The 24111-nt window shown below is 41.6% G+C and overlaps 1 protein-coding gene across 1 annotated transcript in view; it reads left to right on the forward strand.

The window, feature by feature from the left end:
- commd10 (COMM domain containing 10) overlaps positions 1-23649 on the forward strand; it is a 47789-nt gene extending 24140 nt beyond the window's left edge. Inside the window, exons 6-7 of the mRNA XM_048244092.1 lie at positions 23223-23282; positions 23376-23649. Coding sequence (XP_048100049.1) covers positions 23223-23282; positions 23376-23414 — 99 coding nt within the window. The 3' untranslated portion in view covers positions 23415-23649. The remainder of the gene's footprint in view (positions 1-23222; positions 23283-23375) is intronic.
- Positions 23650-24111: the final 462 nt, after the last annotated feature.

Raw genomic sequence — 24111 nt, forward strand, 5'->3', positions numbered from 1 at the left:
AATGACAGTCGAAAGATACAAACAGTGCTGCTATACATTTGCTTGGTATAACCGCATTTATAGTTTTCTACAAATGCAATAAATCAAATGCCTCCATCACTCAACCAACGCTTAACGGTAACATTACCTAGGTCCTTATTGATATTACAAGATTAACGCGTACCTGCAGTAAAACCAAGCATGTCCGATAAACATCCTCAGATTTATTTCGGCTTCAAGAAGAAATGGGAATTACACTTCATGTGAACATCGCCCTATCCTTATTAGATGTTCGCTGCGGTAAATCACAGTCCTTGTATGAAGCGTCCATTGTTTTTTCCAACCCACTTTTAATTTCCAACAAAATTACGTCTCACTGCAACGATGCGCCATCTAGTGGACAAACGACTACTTCTCGCCAATACTGAAAATGCAGCCATGATGATGACGATGAATATTTATTTTGGTTTTCTTTTAATCCTACTGAATTTGTAATTATGTATCGGCCGTTCTAATACCGATAGTATGTGGGTGTGCATGTGTATATGTGTGCACCGCCATTTACAGGCCAATGAGTGTACAGTCACTAAATGTACACATAACCTAATTTTTTTAGACCCCCCCCATTGATGAAATTCTACGAAACCCGGGGACGAAGTGAAATTTTTCCGTAAAAGTCTAGTGGGGCTACATACCCACCAAATTTCATGTACCCCGGTGGTTGGTGTCCCGGTATCAATGACCAAAAATTCAGGGAGTAGATGTGGGGAAAAATTCTTGAATTGTGTGCATGTGCGCGTGTACAAATTTATGTTTATGTGTGTGGGTGTGTGTGTATGTGCGTGCTTGTGTGTTTGCCTGCGTATGTGTTTTTGTGCATGTGCATGCATCGCGTACATATGTCTACTGTGTGAGTATGTGTCATAAATATGATTACTGTAAATGTATGTAAAAGCGTGTGTATCTGTTTATGCACATGTGTGCACATGGAATGGGTTAACATGACCCCTGAGGCAAACATACGGAAAAAAATTGGTCATCCTAGGCCCTACAGTTCTCAAGATATTCACAGAGAACTGTGGTTCGCCCTACCCTCCTTCGGGGGTCCAGTCCAGCGGGGGGGGGGGGGGGGCTACAGATCAAAACGAAGAATGACGGTTCCATGCTATCCAGTTTTGTGTACCCTGGTCTTTCAGTGTCGGGAATCCTTGTTGGTGTACGTCACTAAATGTACACATAAATTATTTTATTTTAAGGCCCCCCATGAACGAAAGTACACAAAACTTGGCATGCATTCGAGGGTGTCATAATGATCCTACACTTTTAATTTCGTGCAGTTTTGACCTTGTCAGCCAGAGATATTGTGATGAAAACACCTAATTTTTTTGCTTTTTAATTTTTAACTAGGTGGGCTTATACATGAAATAAGTGGTAATGGGATGGGTTGACATGCCCCCTTAAGAGCAACATACAAAAAAGGTGGACCTCCTAGGCCCCCACGGTTCTCGAGATATTCACAGAAAACTGTCTCCGGCCACCTACAGGCCAGTTGGTGTATAGTAACATAAATTAATTTATTGTGTGGCCCCCCATGAACGGAATTCCACAAAACTTGGCGTGCATACAGAGGGTGTCATAATGATCCTACACTTCCAATTTCGTGCAGTTTTGACTATGTTAGGTCACAGATACCTTCAATTACAACACCTCATTTTTACTTTTTTGTGTTTAACTAGGTGGCGCTATACAGTACATGAAATGAGTGGTTATGGAATGGGTTGACATGGCCCCTTGAGATCAACATACAAAAAAAAAATGGTCCTCCTAAACCCCACGGCTTTGAGATATTCACAGAAAACTGTGTCTGCCCTACCCTCCTTTCGGTGGGTCCAGTCCAGCGGGGGGGCTACAGATCAAAACGAAAAACGATGGTTCCATGCTATCCATGTGGGGTTACATGCCCACCAAGTTTCGTGTACCCCGGTCTTTCAGTGTCCCGGGAATCATTGACGGAAATTTGGAAATCTGACTAAACCTATATGACCGCCGCTTCGCTGCGCGGCGGTCATAATTAAATAGCCTATTTTGAGTTCATAGAAAGGCCTACAGATGCAACCAGTAATACGGATAATTGAATGTTTAAGTAGCCCCCATTGACTGATTTAGTGTATGCCTAATCCTGTGAACATTTCAGATGCAACACCATTGCCAAACGCACATGGCAGCAGGTGAAAATGAAACACAAAAACATTATTCAGAATAGTAGGTTTATATAGTTATAGCTTGCATTAATATTTCTTAATTATGAAAACATGTAGGCCTAGCTTATAGCCTTCACTTGGCCTCTGTTTTACAGCTAACAAGAAACAGTGTCTTCGAACACTACTGTAGGAGGAAAGGCACCAGAGTGTTTTACAGTAGCAGAGGAGTTGGCCATCATAAAATAATAGTGGAAGGCCGATTATGGAGGGGGTTGAGGGAGGCATTCGGTCGGATTCTGGTGCTGTGGAAATGTGTAGCCTTTATGTGCAGGGTACAGTAATATGACATTCAATTCATCAAGTTTGTTAAAATTGTGATTTTTATTTATTAGGCCTACTGTAGGCTAATTTATTTTAGGCTATTCTTGCTCAGATGTTCAGCATACTGTAGGCCTATGTCCGATTTATTTTCGGACTAGCCTACAGTATTCTTGCATCACCGATTGAATACATGAATGTCCACGTACGGGCATTGCTATGAGACGTCTTCCTAGATCATCTGACAAAGATAACGAATTCCCTCGGCTGAACAATCTTCATAGAGAATATCGTCCGGTAGGCTATATATATTTTCTGGCGGTCTCTAAAACCCTCGCCCTTTAAGAGAGTCCCTCACGATTTGGCGCTCCAATGTCGTATGGATCATCCAGGTGCGCCCGACATGTCTCGGGGAGAAATTGTTAGTGGAGGGGTGGTACTTATAAGGGGTGTGGTTAACGAAAACCCTCGGGTTAACCAAGAACATAACCTGGTCGGAGCAGGTTTGAGATGAAGCGTAAATTGCCATGGCAGCATACCCGGTTAAAACCTATCCACCTTTCGTAGTAACGGGTTAACGGGAAGTTAAGCGCACCACACGGATCAAGTTACTCGGTTACCCAGATAAGCCAGAAACCCCGCCGAAGTACAGGCCCTGGCCAGGTGTACAATAGCGATTTTTAGACAATGGGCTAAGCCACTCCCTAAGTTGTTAATTGCCACACCCCTAGGCGCATTTTTTAAAAAATAAACGTGCAAAATAAGAAATTAAACTTTGCGCGGGTGGAAAACAAGTTTTACGCCATGCGCCAGTGTGCAAAATACAGCCCTGTATGAAAGCTTACCTTATGGCTAGCAAAGGCTTAGGCTGACAGTCTGCCACGCATATCCCCATCTGTGACAAAACTATGTGTTTAGTTGCTAGCTAATATAGGTGTAGACCTTGGGAAGGCCACTGAAGGATTGTGCATATGAGTCTTTGGATTACTGATGAAATTCTGATAGCATAAGAGTTTAAAGGTGCCACTGCTGGGCGTTGCGTGTCTCCATCTCAAAAGCAGAACAGTGGCTTCTTGGTAGGATTACACTGGTCAATGATGGACCAATTATGTCTTGTGCACTTTGAATGAAAGAATATCTGCTAGTGCAGGTCAGATTTTACACAGGAGTGCTGCAGTTTTCATATGATATTTTCTCTTCAGATCCTTGAGGGGAAAAATAATTTGAAACTACTGCAAAAAAAAAAAAAAAAATGATTGTGCACAGTATTGATGCAACATCTTCAAAGTGGTCAACTAACGTAACCCTTGACAGAAAACTTGTGTTTACTTTCCCATTGTTGATCGACACAGATTTCTGAATCTGTGGGGCCAGCAAAAATCAGAAAGCCCCCGAAACAATTTTGTGTGTTTGGAAGACTCCAAGGATGTTCCATCCTAGCTTGCCTACATTGTCCTCCATTATTTGTCTGCGCTGAATGGCTCTACTGCACCTATGTATGTTTTTTTCTGTGTGAATGCAGCCTTTTTCATAAATGTTTGATTTCTGCTCAGAGGCATTGTTTATCTGAAAGGAAGGCAAACGGGGTGCCAGTGCATTCGCTTGTATTGTTTGAATACTTGCAAGTTCATGGGTGGCCCGTTCTGTCATGCCATTTTTATTGCTTGTCATTACATCACAAACATTGTTGATTCCGACAACCCAGTAACTCAGGTGCCTGAACAAGCCAGTTCTACACTGGAAGCTCTGTGTGTGTGTGTGTGTGTGTGTGCGTGTGTGCATGCGTGCGTGCTGATGACCATTCAACTCCAGTAAATAATGTGGAAAGAGGCTCTACCTAATCCCCACTGAACCACACAATGCTTACCAACAGCAGGGACCCTCTGACTCCTCAAGCTCGACCGCTGGTGTGGTCAAGTGTTGACAGCACTGTTCATTCAGCGCCACAGCTCGTTGTACAGGCTCTTTTGTCCCATTTTTTATTTATGCACATATAGATGCCTACATGAGGCTGCAGCTTATTTTCGGAAAAGACCAATGCGTAAATCAGTTGCTGCTATCAAATAGTATTAGAATGTAATCTGAAAGTGATTGCATATGTTTGAATTGTTATGTCATTGAATGCATTTGTTACATAAACAAATCATTACTTCTATTTGTTAATTGATGCATTTAATTAAGGGTTTCTTAATGTCAAGAGATTGGCTGTGTAGTTATTTCAGCTCCTTTAGCTCTTAGCCTTCCACATCTATAGCTTGGCTTGCACTTTTAGTTTGGAGCAGGAAGACGCATGAGGAAGGACCGGTACAAATGTGTTTTCCCAAATGGACGTCGTACCGAATTTTCCAGCCAGAGATATTTCTCTTACCAACACGTCTAAGCATACTAGCATGATGCATCCTGCAGCAGATCTTGTCCACAAAGGCTAGGGTGGAGATAAAGGTTCAGCCAAATATTTTGTAGTCCCCAACTTGATTTTCTATTTGAATGCAGCCTGTGGCTTTGTAAATGTAAACCTCCTCTGTGGCACTATTTTCATGTTTAATGATACCACAGACTCTGGCCACTTACATTCACCATTAGGAGGCAACATTTGCATCCTCTCTCACATATTGAATTTGTTTGTCTTGTTCCGGAGTTTCCAAACACATGATGTCTTCGTTATGGAACAAGTTCAGGATTCATCTCCTGATATTAGCGTTTGAATGTTATGCCTGTACGGCTGTGTCAACTCATTAATGACGAGTCCAGGGATTGGACTGGTTTGCCCTGTCAGTCGTCATCAGAATGGGATTCCCTGGGTCCTGTGAGGCTCTGATAAGACCTCTGCCTCAGAAGCTCAGCCAGCAGAAGAGCTCACTGGTGTGTAGGCAGCACTAAGAGATAGGATTCACAAGGAAAGTGAGAGTACACCAAGAAAGAAGGGTGACTGGAGTGAGAGGGGGCAAAGGGAGAAAGCAAGAGAAAGGGAGAACTCTTCTTCACTTGGTAATTATCCTGGCCAGGAGCTTCTCTGTGCCAGCCTGGAGTCAACTCCCACCACAATCCTTTTAGTCACAGTCGTGCTGTAGAAAAAAAAAAAACTCTCTTCAAAGGAAGCCATTTCTTCTTCTCTTTTAGTTGGCTTTCTGCAGCTGCCCTTAAAGGCTTTTGGAGTGATGTTAAGCCTCAGCTTTCTTCAGCAAACGTGTTGTCTTGCCTTGTTGGAAAAAACAGACATATTGGAGAAATTCCAGATTTTTAAAGGGAAGCCTTAAAAACTAAACTCTAAAAACATCTTCCACCTTTTCTGCTTTTGCTCTTGCTCTGAAACCCACCATACCCTTGGAGAATTGTACCATTCCATCTGCTTACCTATATTGACCTGAAATTATTTTGAAGGATGCCTAGCAACAGTCGATGCTAAATAATTGACAGAGAGCCACATTAATCATTAACAAGTCCATCCTATGTGAGTATTTCGAAGCCAACATACACTATCTGCTGCCCCACTTTCTAAGGAGCATTATCCCGGGCCAGTGAAGCAGTACATGTCTGTGCCCACCCCAGAGCTAAAGTGGAGTGAGCGGCTAGCCAACACTCCCCTCCATTTCCCATCGTTGAGTCCTCAGAGATCATCTTCCCCTTGCTTTTCCTGGAAGAAGTGAAATCCTCGACAGAGTTTAACATTAAATGGTCTGCTACCTTATGGTTGACATACAGCTATGTTGGTGTCCAAAACCAGATATGGTGACCAGTGTTGTCTGTTACCCTGTGTAGATATTTAGAAATGTTCTCCATTTATGTTAAGCTAAAAGATGGAGTTAAGCTTCAGTAATGTATGATATAGTTCATTTAATTTCACATTTTCTGCTGTTGATCAGGTGTTTATAGAAGTGTTAGATTTGGGTCCCAGAGTTCTCCATATTAATGGACCTCTTAAAGTTTACGTTTAGAAAATAGATCTGTAATGCAACTGTATGCACATTTACCTGAGGTCTGTATATCAATCTCCCCACAGTTCTTCTAGTTTGTTGACCCATATTCTCCCTGCCCCACTTTCTGCCCCTCACATTCACACAGAGGGGTAATTAGCAATGAGGGGTAATTAGCACAAGGCCCTCCTGTATGCTAATGAGCTCTTAATCTCACTTTGCATGAGAGGCACTAATGGGGATGACCCATCCTATGATGGGACCACAGAGAAGGAAGTAGAAATGATGGTGGGAGACGGTGAAGGGCAGGATGAATATGAAGAGGGAGGGAGGGAGGGAGGAAGAGGAGCAAGACTGAGGGTAGAGGAGAAGGAGAAACGGGGAGAGCTAGCATGAGGGGGGTTGAAGGGTGGAGAGGAAAGAGAAGAGCTAAGTGCTCTTGTACACAGAGCAGGGGAAAGTAAATTCAAGGCTGTAAAGCAGCAAAGCAGCCAGGATGTCCAGTGGGTGTTGATGTAGACCTACAACTGAGTGGAACATTTAACTCTTTGTAGTTAACACTCAGTATTAATTGTAGTTAACACTCAGTCAGAGAAGAAGTTCATTTTCGCTGTGACCAATGGAACATCTTTACCATTATCTAACATTAATGATGCCACAGCCAACAGCAGCCCAGCTGTCAGATAACTGGCTGGTTTTGTGAGTTAATGTAAGCACCCACTACAACATGTGTTACACCTAGACTGCCAGCAGAGCCATCCCAGCAAAAGCCAAGCAAACTAGGGGCAATCGGCGGGTGGAATGAGGCTACGGTAATTAGAACCCAATAATGAAAGCAGTGTTCTAAAAATAGAACATTTGAGTTTGTGTGCGTGCATGCATGTGCTGATGTTGGTGTGGGTGCATGTCAGTGCATGTGCATGTATCAGTTTGTATGTGTGTGCAGTGAGTTGTAATAATGCCAATTTATAAACCTCAGTGGACTAGTAACACTGCACATATGGCCTAATTAAACATCCATGTGATGCGTTTTCTGATGTATTTAACAGAACAATTCTTATGTAATACAAATTAAGTCAGAATAAGAGAAGGAGAACCCAGCATTTCATTTGAATAGTGTATTGTGTGCAGATGGTACTTGGAATGTCCCTGTCAATCAAACTGGTGGTCTGTTATTGAAGAGGGATATTAATATTTAGATTCATGGTTAAGATGATTTAATACTCTTGACTGTTTTCAGTCTTTTCTTGACCCAACGTCAGAGTGAGCCACTTTCTTTTACTCATACTAGCTGTTTGGAGAGGGATTGATGAGTCCTCAATATTGAATGTCAAAGTGTTTTTGGCACTCAAATCTGTGAGCTCTATGAGCTGACCTTGATGGTATGTCTGCTTCATGGAGAATAAGCAGGGCCAGTAATGTTGAGGATAGTGTTCGGATTGTGTACTCATGATCTGATTTGTTTGACTTCTTTCACTGCATCCTTCAGTTGTCACTGTTGGAGAAAATGCAAATGTGGAGATGTCCTCCCCCCTCCCCCAATTAATGCTAATGTGTCAGATATGATTACAGTAATAGAAGGTCTGCATGAGTGGGAGAGGGAGAGACCACTAGGAGCTGGAGAGCAACTAAGCCCTGCAGCAAAGCTCACTGGTTTGGCACCTGGTCCGTCCTCATGCACACCAAGCCCTGGCAGCTCTTTCCTTCCCTCTTTCTTTCTTTTAGCCATCTTCCTGTATTTGTACCTCATATCATAACACAGAGGCCACCTGCAGATGGTTGATTAAAAGCGGACTATACCACAGGGGCCATTTTGTTATTTCACGCTGATAAATTGATGTGCACATCTAGCCGGCTGCATCCTACCAGAGATTAACCCTGTCCCTCCCACATGTCTTTTGGGATGTACTGTATGCATGCACCGGTTTTTAGAGTTACAGTGGCTTTTTGGGGGTGTACAGTACCACCGATTCGCTGGAGAACAGAGAACAGCGACTGAGAACTGGCTACTCCTGAGTCTTTTTGTGCTTTACTTTCTGGCAGCACTGCAGGATCCAGGAACTGCTAATGTAATACCAGTTGTTTACCAGCACCCTCACCCTTATTGACATTGTAAAATTAAAAGAAGCTGTGGAATTTAGACAAAGCTGCTATATTTTGACTGTACATTTACATGTTAGGCATTTAAATGTGGTACTACATTTCAATGACTTGGGCTAAATGTGACCCAATTCTGGGACAGTTCCAATGTGCAGCATTAGCGTCTAAACAGGAAAAAGCACATTGGTTTCAGGCCTCATTCATATGTGCAAATAAATCAGATATGAATTGAATATGTCTAGATACCGTCAAATGGGGCAAGTCAGATATTTCCTGTCATTTTCAACTTGCACATCGTTGAAAATGGCCACAGTCTTTTACTTTTTCGCATTTACATTACACATAATATTGCTTTCATGTGCACAACTAGCAGAACGGTGAATGAAATGAAATGAATGAAAATGGAGATGAATAAACTGCAATAAGGGCTCTCCACTTTTTTTTGCCTTAAAATCAAACCGGTAGCCTATTTTGTGGACTTATAAAGTACTAATAAAGTACAAATACAAGTACTGTACTTAAATAGCATTTTCAGGTGTCTACTTTGCTTGAGTATTTAGTTTATGAAAAAAGTGTAACTTTTTACTTCACTACCCTACATTTTCACAGAAATATCTGTACTTTCTACTCCTTACATTTTCAAAACTCTCTTCACAAAAGTCTCGTGACTTTTGTGTTAATGCATTTGAGGCGAGTTATCAGTTATTTTTTATTTGAGGTTATTGTGTGCTTTCCCAACTTCAAAGCCGATTTCAACCTAGATGGATGGGACAATAGGGAATAGTGAAAACTGTGTTATCAGAATGTGTACAGATCATACTCTTTGCTTTGCTTTTACCTCAGTCAAACTTGTTTCTCTGCAAGTTCATTCCTGGCTTGGTGGTGCCTGCAGCCAGCCCAAATTTAACCCAGTTGTCTTGTTGACATCTGGAACACAACCAGCTCGGGTACCAATCAAATTGTCTGGATGAGCTTTATACGATAATGGACAGATGGGCAACGGTGCCTAGTCGATCACGTCATCTGAGTGCCTTCGGTTGATTTTGTTAACAATAAAATGGCCCACTGGTTAGCACTCTGGACTTGTAACCGGAGGGTTGCTGGTTCAAGCCCCGACCAGTGGGCCGCGGCTGAAGTGCCCTTGAGCAAGGCACCTAACCCCTCACTGCTCCCCGAGCGCCGCCATTGTATCAGGCAGCTCACTGCGCCGGGATTAGTGTGTGCTTCACCTCACTATGTGTTCACTGTGTGCTGTTTGTGTTTCACTAATTCACCGATTGGGTTAAATGCAGAGACCAAATTTCCCTCACGGGATCAAAAGTATATATACTTATACTTAAAAAGGCTGTCGCTAGAGAAGCAAGACAGTGCTGTCTACATTTGCATTCATTTCAGTGACCAAAATCCCTCTGGTGCACATGCGGGTGTTAAACAGATGAGTGTACCATGTAAACACAGATATCTGCTATGGGCCACTCTGAAATGTAGATGTAAACAGGCAGTCCAAAAAATCTGATATAGTCAAAAAATCTGAACTGTGCATCAAGGCCTGTCAGTGTAAACGTGTCGTTTTGGTCATTATTTATGACATTTATTTGTGTTTTAATCTGCAAATTGAGTTAATGCACATGTGGGTATCTGGCTCTGTTTGTATGTGTTCTGCACTGGGTTTTGGGGGAGCTGCTGAAAGAACTCTCTGTACTGCTCTGGTCTTAGGAAGCCAAGGAACAGACAATTGAGATCTTTGTCATGAGCGTCCCCTCTCAGCAAGTGACCGACCGTGGCACTGAAAGAGTTGTATTAAGATAAGCGCTGGCCTGATCGACACAAAACCAGCGTTTCTCTCCTTTCTGCTCCTCCCTTTCTTTATCTGCACTCCTTTTATTCTCTCTCCTCCTCTTCCTGCCCCCCTCCTTCCTCCGAGTGCCCCGACACATGGCCACCAGGCAGCCTGTGGGAGCACAGGGAGCCACTTTCTTTTTCTTCCTTTCCTTTGTTCTTGAAAACTTCGCTGCTGTTGGGCATTGCAGCTCTTGTGGTCAGGAATCAGATGTGTTGGGCTGTTTTTGTTGGAGGTCAGTGCTGACTTTCTCCAAGTCTCTCTTTCTCACATATATTTTCTCCTGCACTCTTCTGTGTTCCAGTTGCCTTTTTGTGTGCTCTTTTTCTGCATTTCATTCTCCTGCCCCCTCCCTCCCTCTCTTTCTCTCTCTCTCCCTCTACCCCCCTCACCCCACCCCCTCCCATTTGACAGAAACCACAGGAAAGGATGTGGTTTGTCATCATGGATAAGGGCCACTGGTTGGCCAGGTCTGGCACTGATGACTTCATCCGTTTGGTTTTATTAAAGAAATGATGAGGTGTAGGGCCACTCCAGTCTTCTCCTCCACAAAGAACCTGTTGTCCACTCCCAGCGCTCAGAGCACTGGAGCACAGGCTGAACTGGGCCAGCCACTGAACAATTAACAAAGACATAATGGCAGTCAGAAGAATAGCACAGGATACTACATCTGCTTGACACTTTCTGTCCCCGGTCCAAGTTAAACTTTGATGTTCAATGCTGAAGCTCAGTTTCAATTTATTTATGTACATTTTCTGAAGCGTCTCTCTTCTGTTGTTGCTGGGTGTGTGCCTGAGTGTGTGTGTGTGTGTGTGTGTGTGTGTGTGTGTGTGTGTGTGTGTGTGTGTTTACATGGAATACAGATCCCAAAATATCAGGTCACTCACTAGCATGAGGTAATTTTAAATTGCAAGGATAGCAATTTAAAGTAAAATAACTACACTGTGTTGCTTGTAGGGCTGTCAAACGCTTTAATTTTGACAGCCCTAATGTTGACATGACAAACAAATGGTTGGTTTGTTCTGATGAGCAGAGTGTCAGGTCGAGTGTGGTGACTGGGTTTAGGGGTGGGGCTATGTCGTCATCAAAAATGCCGGTTTTGCTGTCCACACGGCGAGGGCTAAACGGCAGTTTAAAAAAAAAAAAAACACTCTGGAACCCGGTTTTAAAAAAGGATCGATTTTAGGCTCCTAAATCGCCGAGGTCGTGTGGACGCAAGGCCAAACCAATAAAAAACGTAACCAGTTAAAAAAAAAAAAATGTCTGGACAGGCCCTGAAAAGCTATGGCGGTTTTTGGGATTTCAGCTCCCTCTACCTTACACACACACACACACACACACACACACACACACACGTTCCCATTTTCTGAAACATTCCCCAACACCAGCATCAGTGCACATATAGACACTCAAACACGTATCTCAGTACATTTAACTTTATATCAAGGTTTACGCAGGGTCTTAAAAAGTCTTTAATACATTTAAATGTGTTTAGGTAGGTCTCAATTATCCTAACACTCATTTAATGCTACATCTTAGTCATCTAATCCTTCCATCAAGTTTGGCAGCATAGATTGTGCTGGTTCAGTATTATAGGTCTTTTAACAGTACTGATACAGTACTGTATATGATAAACTACAAACAAGATCAACATGGAATTGATTACTGATGCAAACTTTGCAGTCTGAATAGAATTCATAGCAGTACAAATGTATTTACTTTGATAATTACTTTGAGATTTTCCTTCTAGTCCTTAGTATTTTTTGTCTGTATGGCAATAGGTCTTAAAAGCCATCAACACCCACAACCCCTCAACCTCTCCTATAGTCCTCTCTTTCCTCTGTCTTTCCTGCTATTGAAGAAGGCTCATCACACCAGCACAGTGTGTGTGTGTGTGTGTGACCACGCATATGTAAGGGAAGGTGTGTGTGTGTCTGAAGAGTCAGACAACAAGGAATCTTGGATGACCTTTTCCTCCTGTTTACGGCTGCCATTTCAATATTTCTCCTTTTGTTCTGTGTGGCTGATCTTGGATCATTCCCTCTCCATGTTAACACATTTCATGAAGAAAAAAGATTCAGACATATGCAGGCCAGTCAGTCTGTCTGTCAACACCCCTTGCCAAACAGTTCACATAGACAGCCTTGTTCTTGAGTTTGCCTTTGTTTTTTCAGGGTATGTACTTATATTTATGGATGATGCCAAGGGTTTGTTTTGAGAAGTTGCTGGAAAAAGCATCAGTGAGACGTGCATTGTTTTGAAATTTTTTCATTTTAATATTTTAGTTTTATTATTTTCTGTATGCTTATTTGTGTCTGAATAGTTGTTTATGTGTTTATTTGCCTTTTGCTCATTGAGCTAGTGAGCCTAAGGGCCCTGCCGTGTGCCCGGGCGCATCCCTGTGCCATCCCTGTGCCATCCCTGTGCCAGGCGCCAGTGAGAAAACGAGGTGTGGCCAGGCGCACTGATCGTACATGGCTATTTTGACACCACTGAAAATGATTACGCCACTGAGCCAGAAAAACTTGGTCTAAAGTGAAATGCACAGTATTTCACAGTTATTTTGAGAGCGCATTATCAAAATATCTACGTTATAATTTGCCCAGTGGTTTGGCTGAGTTTCTGTAGGATTTACTCACTCATTCAAATGTTATCAGGGTGAGTGTTGCTTTTTTTGTTACGCCTTCGATTGTAACCCCTTTGTCAGTCAGAAAATAAATACGTCTTAAATGTAAGACTTTATGTTGTTGCCTATATCACACACACACCTGTTTCAGCAAAGCAAGCTTTGGGACAATCCTGCTGTTGCTTAAATGGTCGCATGCGAGCAGATTCCTTCTGCAGAGATGTGTTCATTTATCATTATAATAGCCATGTGCCGTGGATAAAGCATTTCTGGGGATGGGAGAAGGCTTTATTGAATGTTACGCCCAAAACACATATAACCCTATAATTAATTAAGAAACGTAAGTACAACTCTTTAGAACCATGTGCCTGGTGTGTTATCATTTATTCCACCGTCACACTAGCTAAAGTGTACTTGGACACGCCCTAAATGCACTTGAACCAGATGCTTCAGAGCATGTGTTTTAGATAGTCAGAATAGGGCCCTTAGTCTCAAACGCCATGCCTCAACACCTTGCTTTCATTACTGTGGTGTGGAATCCTTCCGACGAGGGCAGAGAAGCAGTTGGATGCTGTGAAGGAGGACGTTGTGAAGTAGGCTCAGAGAAGCTTAGCTCCACAGCATTAGTCATTCCCGCTGTACCTGGGAGCATGCAGAAGCCTAATCTGGTATGACAGGCGTTGGATGGCCTCCCCTTGTTTGTATTGCCCAAATGGTTCAGAATATCAATTGCTCTTTCAATCTCCCCAAAAATCCTCCCACCCAAATGACTGACACAAAGACAACAGAAAGCACACGCATACAACAAAAATCAAACTTACGGGCACATTTTCTCAGAGCGACAAAGCCTGCTTGCACAAAGGGAGCTTGACATTTCATCCGACTGACAGACAGCAGTGCATGGAGGAGAGGTTCTGCCAAGGACTGGTGTCCATGGAAACCATTTAACCAAGAATGGAGGGGAATTTTTATTTATTCATAATTAACCATGTTTGGGGGAGGTGTAGACATCCAGGGAGGAAAAACCTACATATTTCTATCCATGGGTTTTATCCACTCTCTGGGGGTATCCACCCGTGTGTGTGTCTGTGTGTGTGTCTGTGTCTATGTATGTGTGTCAGTACAAATATTGTGTGGAATTTAAATGTGCTGATAAGGAATTTTATCCATATGCAGAACGTTGCATACATAAATAAATAAATGAGCAGACCACTGAAGCGGGGTCCCCCTCCCTTTAGCTTTCCCTGCGCCGGCGCTTGTACATGCACAAGACTTTAATTATGAAGGACTGTTGGGATCCCACATACCACACTGACTGCCAATCAGTGATCCCACCTTATTCTGAACCATTAATTAATTAATTACCATTAATTCTTAGTCCAACAATGCCAACAAATGTTTTTTCTCAAAGCGAACTGAGTTCATGTGTGTGTACATGTATGTATGTAAGAAAGATGGATATTTTGTTGAGCCATGACAAGCTGTTGCCAAGCCATCTGAATTACCAATCTAGGATAGTATGTTTGTTTAAATTGCAAATCAAATATTCCTTCATTTTAAATCCACAAAAAATGTACTGCATCCAGCTTTGTGCCTACAACTGAATTTTAGTCGTGACAATATCCTTTACCAACCCCATGACGAGGAGTGTGGTTCTACACATTATGTTTTCCATTTTTCTTTTTCTTCATTGATCCTCCACCCCAAAAAGTGGTTCTCAAGCATTTCTCAGCTCTTGCCACTCTAGCCGCTGCCCTCCCATAGGCTACACACAGGGTTCGTACGGGTGCTTGAAATCCTTGAAAATGCTTGAATTTTAATGTTGCCTTTTCAAGGTTTGAAAAGTGCTTGCATTTCAGGTAAAGTGCTTGAAAATGCTTAAAATTGTAAGTGTATTTTTTTTGACACAAATAGCTATCTGACGGAATAGTTAGCTTGGCCTATTAAATGCAGAAAGTCGGAGAGTTTAAAATTAAAACTTCTCCGCCATGGTCCTCGCTTGCGCCTCTGCGTGTGTGACTGATCTGCCCAGTCTATGGATCTGCCAGTCTGTTTTCATGCGTGACCACGCCCCCCTGCAAGATGACCATCAACATGAAGTGAGGTTGCCGTTTTAACCCTTAGAACCCTAAGCTGTTTTTAGGGCATTTTCACTACCTTTATTCATAAGGATTTATTCTGGTCATTGTAAGTGCCACACACACACATATTATATATTGTTTTTTTCAGCAGAGTCTAGGCTATCCAGATCTGCCATCATTTCATGTATTAGTACTAGCATTGATTTTATTTTGATTTTTAAAGAATTAAAATATAAAAAGCGTATTATAAAAATTCTTCGACATGTATCTCACCACAGCAAGCTCATAGCTCTACATGCATTTCATGTGTGTGTAGGGCAGACTGTCCTGAATCGGGCAATATAATTGCCATGTTGGAGGGATACTCTGGGGCTGAGCAATTTAAAGAAATATGTGGTGTGTGCTTTACGGAAATAAATGCCATTTTTTATTTAGTGATGAAAAAAGACCTTTCTGCGCTCCATATCTGTGACACGATCTGATCTGACCTACTTGACCCGAGATGCACTCATAATGATTATCAACTTTTTACTGGATTGCCATGAACAAAGTAAATGCAAAAAAGGTGTTTCTTTGTTGAACAAATTGGGATGCAATGTGAACCTTGAATTGGATGCCATGCAGGAATTTGCTATATGATCTCAAAACCGGATTATGAACATGCTTTGCCATAGAGAAACACACGATAGCGTTGGATTATAAACATGCTTTGCCACAAGAACGGACAAAAACCAGTCCAGCTGTATGAAGTTATTATTTTGTTGTCACTTCGTCTGTTTTATAACCCAGAAGGATGTGGTATCAAATGATAGCTCTGAGTGTCCTCTTTCATCTGACATGCGTGGCATATCTATCCGATCACGGGTCCGCGAGTAATTCAAACAAGAGTAATAGGTGTGCAGCGTTGGTTTGTGTACATGACGTTATTATTTTGCAGTCACTTCGTCTGTTTTTATTAGCCAGAAGGATCGATATGGTACCAATGGATAGCCCTGTGTCCCCTGTTTCATCTGATATGCTTGCCATATCGATGCGATCACGGGTTCGTGAGTAATTCAAATGAGAGTAATGGGTGCGCAGGTGAACGCAGAGAAGTACAGACTGTAAATATGATGCAATTTGATTGAATTTCATGATTTTTTTTTTTATTTTCATACTTGATCGTACAGACAAGTGTGTTGTCTCGTTGGAAAGCCCCACTTCTGCTCTGTCATGCAATAAAGGTTTCAGATGTAACAATGTAACATGTAACAGAGAAGAAAGGGTGTGTTTTTTGATTGCGTCAATCGGGTTCTAAGTGTTAATAAGCGTTGGTTAGAAAACAGCTATTTCGGACTGCTGAACAGAAATCATGTAGGGTCATGATGCATTCCTAGCTAGGTCGCCATTAAAGCTAACATTATTGAATAGGCTACTTAGCTCCAATCATTGGAAGACAAGGAGAAAGTTAGGTTGAAGAGGGAGACGAAACTTTATGGTATGTGAACGCAAAACCGCACCAGCCATGTACGGCTGTAGCCTATAGTATATGGATATTATCTAAGCATGATATTGATTATTGGTCAGTTATTTACACAGGAGACAGGAGAAGGGAAATCAGGCAGAAATGTGGAAATGAGGAGAAAGAGTTAGGAGAAGAGAGGTAAATAATAGGCAAAGGGCCCTCACAAGTGAGTGAGAGTCAAGATGTGACACACTGTGTCAGAAGGTACAAGCTCTGCAGCCTATGCCCCTGCAATTTATAAATGCTACATTCACTATTCTGAGGAAGAAGCAGAGCATTCTTAACTAGAAATGCAATTCCAAGGAATTACCAGTGCATGAAAATGCAAGTTGTGATGTAAAATATCATGTATAGTTAAAATAGATAATACAGAGATGGTTACTACGGTGATGCTAGGATCGACATAGTGGTTGCATAGCTTTAACTATGTTATATTTAACTATGCTAACCATGCTACTTAGTTAACTTAGCTAAGGTTTTCTAGCAGTTTTGCTAAAAATGTTAACTATGTTAATAATGTTAAAATGCTAACCATGTTACTTAGCTAACTTGGCTAATGTTTTCTAGCAGTTTTGCTTAAAAATGCTAACAATGCTAACATGCTAACTAGCTACATTGGGTAGGAGTCATAGTTGAAGACAAGTGACAGTTAAAATGTCTGAACAGTTAAAAAGTTCAGTAGTTTAAAGGGTTAAATTGTTTAACAGTGAATTATTGTAGTGGGGACTTTTATTTTGAAACAGTTTTGGGCAGAGGAAACAGTTGAATAGGATGTGTAGTCTTAATTGACCCAGATTGTATGCTTAAAGCCTGAGGCTGCAGGTGGCCTGAACACCTGGCATAGGATTCTAATTGCTTAATGGCTGTATTATGATGTCACAATCGGCAATGTTAAGTCTATGGGGATTTTTTAAAAGTTTTTCTTTAATAGTTCAAAAAGTATAAAAGTTTCAAAGTTGAAAAGACATAGCAACCTGGTCCGTTTGAAGACCTACGTTACAAAGTTTGAACGAAGTTTCTAAGTTAAACTGTTCACGAGAAATTGTGTACGGAAAAAGTGGTAAGCGGAATAATAATAATAATGAAGAAAAAGTTGTTGCCTAGGAAGAACAGTACAGTGCACTGTAATTAAAGATGGAGCAGAGATCAGGCGAAAGAATTGGAGAAAAGGCTCTTGAAATATACAGGTGCATAGCCTGATGCAGTCATACTCAATTCTAGTCAGAATATGAGTCTGATGATCATGATGGCCTTTACATTACAGCCCTCTATGGTTAAGTCTTTCATAGGCATATACAATATAGGCTACTTTGCTCTTTTATAAATGTACCATATGCCTAATAGGCTGTATTTCTAAGTGTGATTTATGCTATAATGTATAAATTATTAATGTGAATTTATCTATTAGTTCTGCAATATTCACCATAAGTCATCATTTAAGGGGTTATTTTTTACATTTTTCTTCCTTGGGGGCATGCCCCCGGACCCCCATAGTATTTCGCGGGGGGCAACATTTCTATCAACACCCCTGACCTCGGTATTTGAATCCGGGCTACGGCCTTGGTCATGTCTCAAACTTCAGCTCAGTTTTGTGGTTTAATGCTTATAGGCCCTACAAGTGGAAAGGACATTAAAACACCATGCATATGTGGATCTCGTGCCGTTTGGCAAGAAGTAAAATTGATCCAATTATATGACAACTCAGTCATCTTCATGTCACCCAACGTCACATCTCCGCATTGCTAGCCTCCTGGTTGGTAGCTCATGCTCATGAACAGATGTAGGCCTGTCTGCATGCCGTTGTAGGCAAGAAAGAGACATAATCAGTCTTGACTGTCATGAGAGTGAGCCTTAACATTAGTTTGAGTTCACATATTCAGCAAAGAATAGTTATTTGTTGAGTGATGATTTTCTTATTTTATTTTATTTATTTATTTATTTAATGTTTTTTTTTTTTTTTGGTATATTGACTCCGCAGGTTAGAAGTCTACTTCCAGACAGGTGACACATTTTTAAGTTTTCCTTTCATTTCTTTCCTGCTATTAAGAAACACAATTTTGTCTGTTAAAAACCATCTCTAAATGATAAAAAAGTAAAAATCATTTTTTGTTAGTATATTCATATAATATGCAATTTGCCACCACTCTAAAGTGCTGGAAAAGCTTGAAAATTGACCTTGAAAGTGCTTGAAAAGTGCTTGAATTTGATCTTGGAATAGGTGTACGAACCCTGTACACAGTACAGCACTCAGTCAGCACGCATCTACAGGAAGTAGCACGAGTGAATGCAGTGCAGTAAGGTGTTTGGATGTGAAATATGAAATATTGTTAATAGACATCATGTCTCACTTCAGAAATATAGAGACCATGTCTGGATGCAGTGTGCTTGCATGAAAACATTTTGACCTCAACAACTTGCCGACCAACAATAGGATGCAGTGTCTGTTCAAAACGAGATAAAAATAATGTATAAACTGCCATTCTGAGCATGCCAAGCAATAAATGAGCGACAATGCCAACATCAACCTGAATTTAAGGACAGTTTCAGAGTTGAAGAACATTCAGGGACAGGCTATTCTGGGCACTTCAGCTGAAGAAACAGAGTGGCAGAGCGTGACGTCACTTATGGTTAACTGTTTAGGGAAAGTTAATGAATAGTTAATTAATCATTTCACCAAATGGCATTCATTTCACCAAATGGCATTCATCATGATCTCCTCTGTCAGCAATAACCCTTAAATCAGGCGTTGTTTGTTCTGGAATGCATGTTTTATATGTATTATGTCATGCTTTGTTGGAATGGTGTTTATCTACTCTAACACATGTTGGCTGTCCAAATCAAATGGATTTTTCTTTATTATTTTCCTGCCATTATGGTCTTTTACAAACAGAAGAGAAATGTGCCAGAACCTCTTTTAATTCTGGGAATGAGGTGCCTTTTTCCCTGATGCACTCCCCATATGACACGTACACTTCAAATGTTTAGGCCATCCCGTCTCTCCCAGAAGGCTTTTGTGTGTGAAGTGGGGAAGCACAGTTGGACAGGAAGGGCTTCTGGAGTGCTGTGCTGCCACTGCTCCTCCTGTTGCTACTGCTTCTGTCACATGGAGCATCTTTGATGGTGGCCTGATGTTTGCAGGCATTGAGCCTCTCCAAACGTGCTCTTCCTTTTTTTATAGTCAAGTCTGCTTCTCATCTAGCTCTCTCTCCTCTCCTCCTTCCCAACTGCCACACCCTTTTCTCTCACTCTCTCTAGACGATTCCATATGGTGCTTGGACAAGTGGCATGTATTCTTTTTTCTTTCATGAAAGTGATGCAGATTTTAAAAACATACAGAAAACTTGCTTTTGACTAATAATTTATGAAAATAACCTTTTTATGTCATTCTCTTCTCATCCTCTCTGGATTGAGGGACTGTAAGAGAACACTTTTGGCAGAGATGTCATCTGATAAAATTGACAGTAACACTCCATGTGTAAATCACAGATTTTCTGATGGCAGGTTGGGTGCCAGAGTGGGTACCTTCACTGTCTGCTCTGCATTACAATAATCCCTTGTGATACTCTGTGCTCGCTCGTTGATATTTTCATGGCGCCTTCATTCAGCTTTCTACCATCAAATCTTTTCAAACATCATGACACTCACTTAAAGCAGCATTATTTAAAACGTTTTCTAGATATGATATATTTAACCTTTGTGACATTATTTTATTCTTTAAAAGAACATGTCACCATTAATTAACCCATCAGGATGACAGGAAATTTGATTGATATTTCCCCCTGACAATTTTGATTGATAGTTTGTGAGCTAAAAATAGGGATTCGTTGATAACAAATAAAAGGTGATAGACAATATAACCACTGTTGGACACGTATGGTTGCAGCAACACTGGTCAATTGAATGAGTTGAATAGTTGTAAGTTCACTACATCCTGCTGATTACCCCATTGACATGTTGTCACTCTCATACTTGCCTTAAAGGTGCTGAGGTTTATAAGCTAAAGCATTTTTTGTCGCATACAGCAAACTTCAGCTCACCATCCGCTAGCTGCCTGTGCCCTGAATACACTGTAAAAAAGTTTCTTTAAAACAGCCTTGGCTCCAAAAATGGTAACAAAAACAGTCTGATCAGTTGCACGGAAGGGAGGGGGAGGGAGGGGCTAGCTAGCTCTCTGTTTTGTTTGAACGTCAACAGAAGTGACATTACCCAACATCACTTAGAGCACATTTAACAGAAAATATTTATTAAAGGGCTCTTTTGTAACTCCAGTCATTTTTGGTCTTTTCGCTGGCTCTGCCATGATGAACATCTAAAATATGAAGCCATCTAATAGCTAGCCGACATGGCTAACCAGTGCATGAGGGGGGCGTGTGTATGTCTAGAGAATTTGAAGCATTTAGTTTTTCTCGCTTGTTCACGCTTCTCACGAGACTTCCTGATTCAGACACTGCTGGGATGCTAGTGCAGATCGTGGGGAATATTCTGTATACAGCTTTATACATTTTGCATGCACATTCGCATCCTCCTGTGCGCTTGCAAACACCCACAAAGCCTCTAGAAAGCCTGTCCATCACATACCAGCATGTCCGTCTGGATGACACTTATGCAAGGACACAGTTTGGCGGTCACAGTTTGGAGAAGTGCTAGAGCCCTTGTATGCGTTTATATTGTTGTTTTGACCATGGTCAGGTTTTAAGGGACTTGTGGCTGTGAGGGGGTAGATATGTCCATAGAACCCCCTGGGTTTAGTCACACACTTTCTTTGCACTGAAAAGTCACGGGGTTTTGCTGCAGAGCCTTTGATGCTTAGCTTCCAAATCCGCGTCATCCTTGTGGGTGTATCTGTGGGTACATTCACACTTTCAAACTCTTTTGTTAAGTTTGTGCCTTTCATATACCCCAATTTAGTGTTTTGGAGCTCCTGAAATGGAACCTATTGAAAATGATGTCGGCTCTGTTTTAATTAGAAAACTTTAATTTGGACAGGGGAATCCATAAACATCTGAAAATGATGATGACGTAGAAACCATGGAGGCATTATTTAAAGCTGGAGAGAGAAAGAGAGGGAGAGAGGGGGGGGGCACTGTCACCATTCAATGGCCCATGCTAGGCTAGCTACTTCAGCCAGAAAGTTTGAAATTCACCACAACCATCTTTTTCAAAATGGCGTTTCACAAGGCTAATTTCTGGCACCATCATAATTTTGTGCATAATTGATTTGTTGTCCATGTGGATTGGTTTATCATCCCAGCAAGGGATTGCCAGTTCAACCACCAATCCACACCAATGATGTAATTTGGCCATTGAAAAATGTGGCACCTAATTGGCTTTTTTGTGCACACATGGAGCCAGAGGTGAGCGCATGTTGGACACCATTTTTAAAAGATGCTAACTGGCTGAAGCTTACCCTCCAATCCCTCACCCCCTGGTAGAAACCCATGTGTCCTTCTTGATTGGACCTTGTCATTCTCATGTTTTCTTCGTTGTGCTCATACATCGGTCATGTGCCCCTAGTCCGAAAAGAGAAAAACAATAATTACCTGCAACTCTCCATGACTCTTCAACTTGCACCATTAGCCTGCGAGCTCTGAGTGCACCATGGTGAACAAAATGCTTAACTGGCCTTTCTGTTGTTGGGAACATAACAATATGTACATTTTACAGTGCTGACAAATGCAGGAGTGATCATGTGATTTGTGCAAATGGACATGTGGTCATCTTCCATTTTAGGGGTCCACCATTTTGGTTCCAGAATTGCAAATGTGTGTCTGGACGGAATGGATCATATTAGTTTTCAAACAGTGTTTTAACTGCGGTAAACTGCGTAAACTGTGTTAAACGAAAACGGAATAGTGTGAATGTAACTTGTTTATGAGCTGATATGCCCATGCCTGATGCCCATGTCTGAAAAACACATTATTTTAATTGATCACATTGCTGTTGTTAACACAGTAAGCATCTTACTGTGGCATTATTGCAGGAAACAGCAGTCTTATACAGTATGTAGAGCACTTTTTAAACATGAGCATGATTGTTGATTCTTGAATACTGAACTGGCCCAGATTTGCTCCTCTGTGTGTCCTGTGGGGTCAGCCCAAGATAACATTTCCCCCTTTTGCTTTTAATTATGGATGATGATAATGTGAGGTCTAATTAACATCCATTTCATTAATGTGCTGTGACACCCCATCTCTCCCGCTGGCACTTCACATCCCCTCCGAGCTCCTGACCCCCAGTGCTGGACGCGTATTCTGCGAAAGGCGGTTGCCACTCTCCACTTCCTCACTGCTTCACTACACTAAGTGCATGCCTGCAGTTGTGCTTCCTCTGTGTCCATTTTCCTTTTGAAAGCAAGAAGAATTTCTGTCTCAAATTTTAATGCTTGTGATTTTTGCAGCAATACACAGTTGACTAATGAGAACAGAAGCTCCACTATGGTGAAATAGAGTTTGCAATCCTGTGGGTTGAGACTCATGCAGTAGCAGACATATTAAACCCTGCCACTTTCTCGTCCTAACTGTTGTCTGGATTTCTGTGGCTTTTTGAGTAGAAGGGTAAAGATGACCCATGGGGTGTGTTTGCCTTGAGCTGAAGGGGAGTTGTCATGATGCCCGCAGACAGTGTTTCATTATCTCCCTTCCTCTCCTGTTGTCTTTCAGCAACGGGAGAATGTCCTAGTGGAGTTCAACCATCAGCAGCTGCTGGAGTTCTACCACAAGGTCAATATCCACTCTTTTGCTTGTTTGTTGTATGTGCCCAAGACATGACTCCATTCCTCATTCCAACTGTTGTCTTCCTTGTTGTCTTTGCAGCTAGAGACGATACAAGCTCAGCTGGACTCGCTCACTTGAAGCCACCCCACCCCACCATCCGCTTCATACAGATTAAGCAATGAAGGCTGGGCTCTCCATGCACTGAGCAGGGGGAACAACTGATGGACGATTTTAGTATTATGTTAATTGTTCTTTTTCTACAAAATTCTCTGAACACCTCTTGTTATTTTCTAAACCTTTTTATTGTTCAGACCCTGAAGTGGAACACATACTTTGTGTATATAAAAAAATAAAAATATATGGGTTTTTTTTTCTCACTTTCAGTGACTTTCATTACACACATCTTTTGTGATGGCCTTTTGCATTGTGGTTCTTCAGGTATCAGACACATACTTGCCCATCTTGTCAAATGCATCAAATGCTGTTATCAACGTGAGGACGCACTTTTGAAAGCTGCTTTCATCAACTCAGATGCATCTAGTGGGCGGATGCAGATGGAGGTTTCACCCACCCGTCTGGAGCTGAGGGTTTGAGAAACATCACAGAAACGAGGTGTCCCCACAGTGATAATGAAATGCTGAAAATCTAAACGTGTTTTATAAACATGGGTCTATTAACACTGTTATCTTGCTCATCACCTGCTCGTTATCTTGTCATACCGTCAAGTCAGTAAGATGACAGAGATGGGGGACATACAATATGCTGTGTACATGGATACACCGTAAAGCTCTTAACCTACATTTTGCATACAGAGATTTGGAAGTGTGTGTCGCAC

This window comes from Alosa alosa, chromosome 5 (genome assembly GCF_017589495.1).
Source record: "Alosa alosa isolate M-15738 ecotype Scorff River chromosome 5, AALO_Geno_1.1, whole genome shotgun sequence".
In the NCBI taxonomy this organism is placed as follows: Eukaryota; Metazoa; Chordata; class Actinopteri; order Clupeiformes; family Clupeidae; genus Alosa; species Alosa alosa.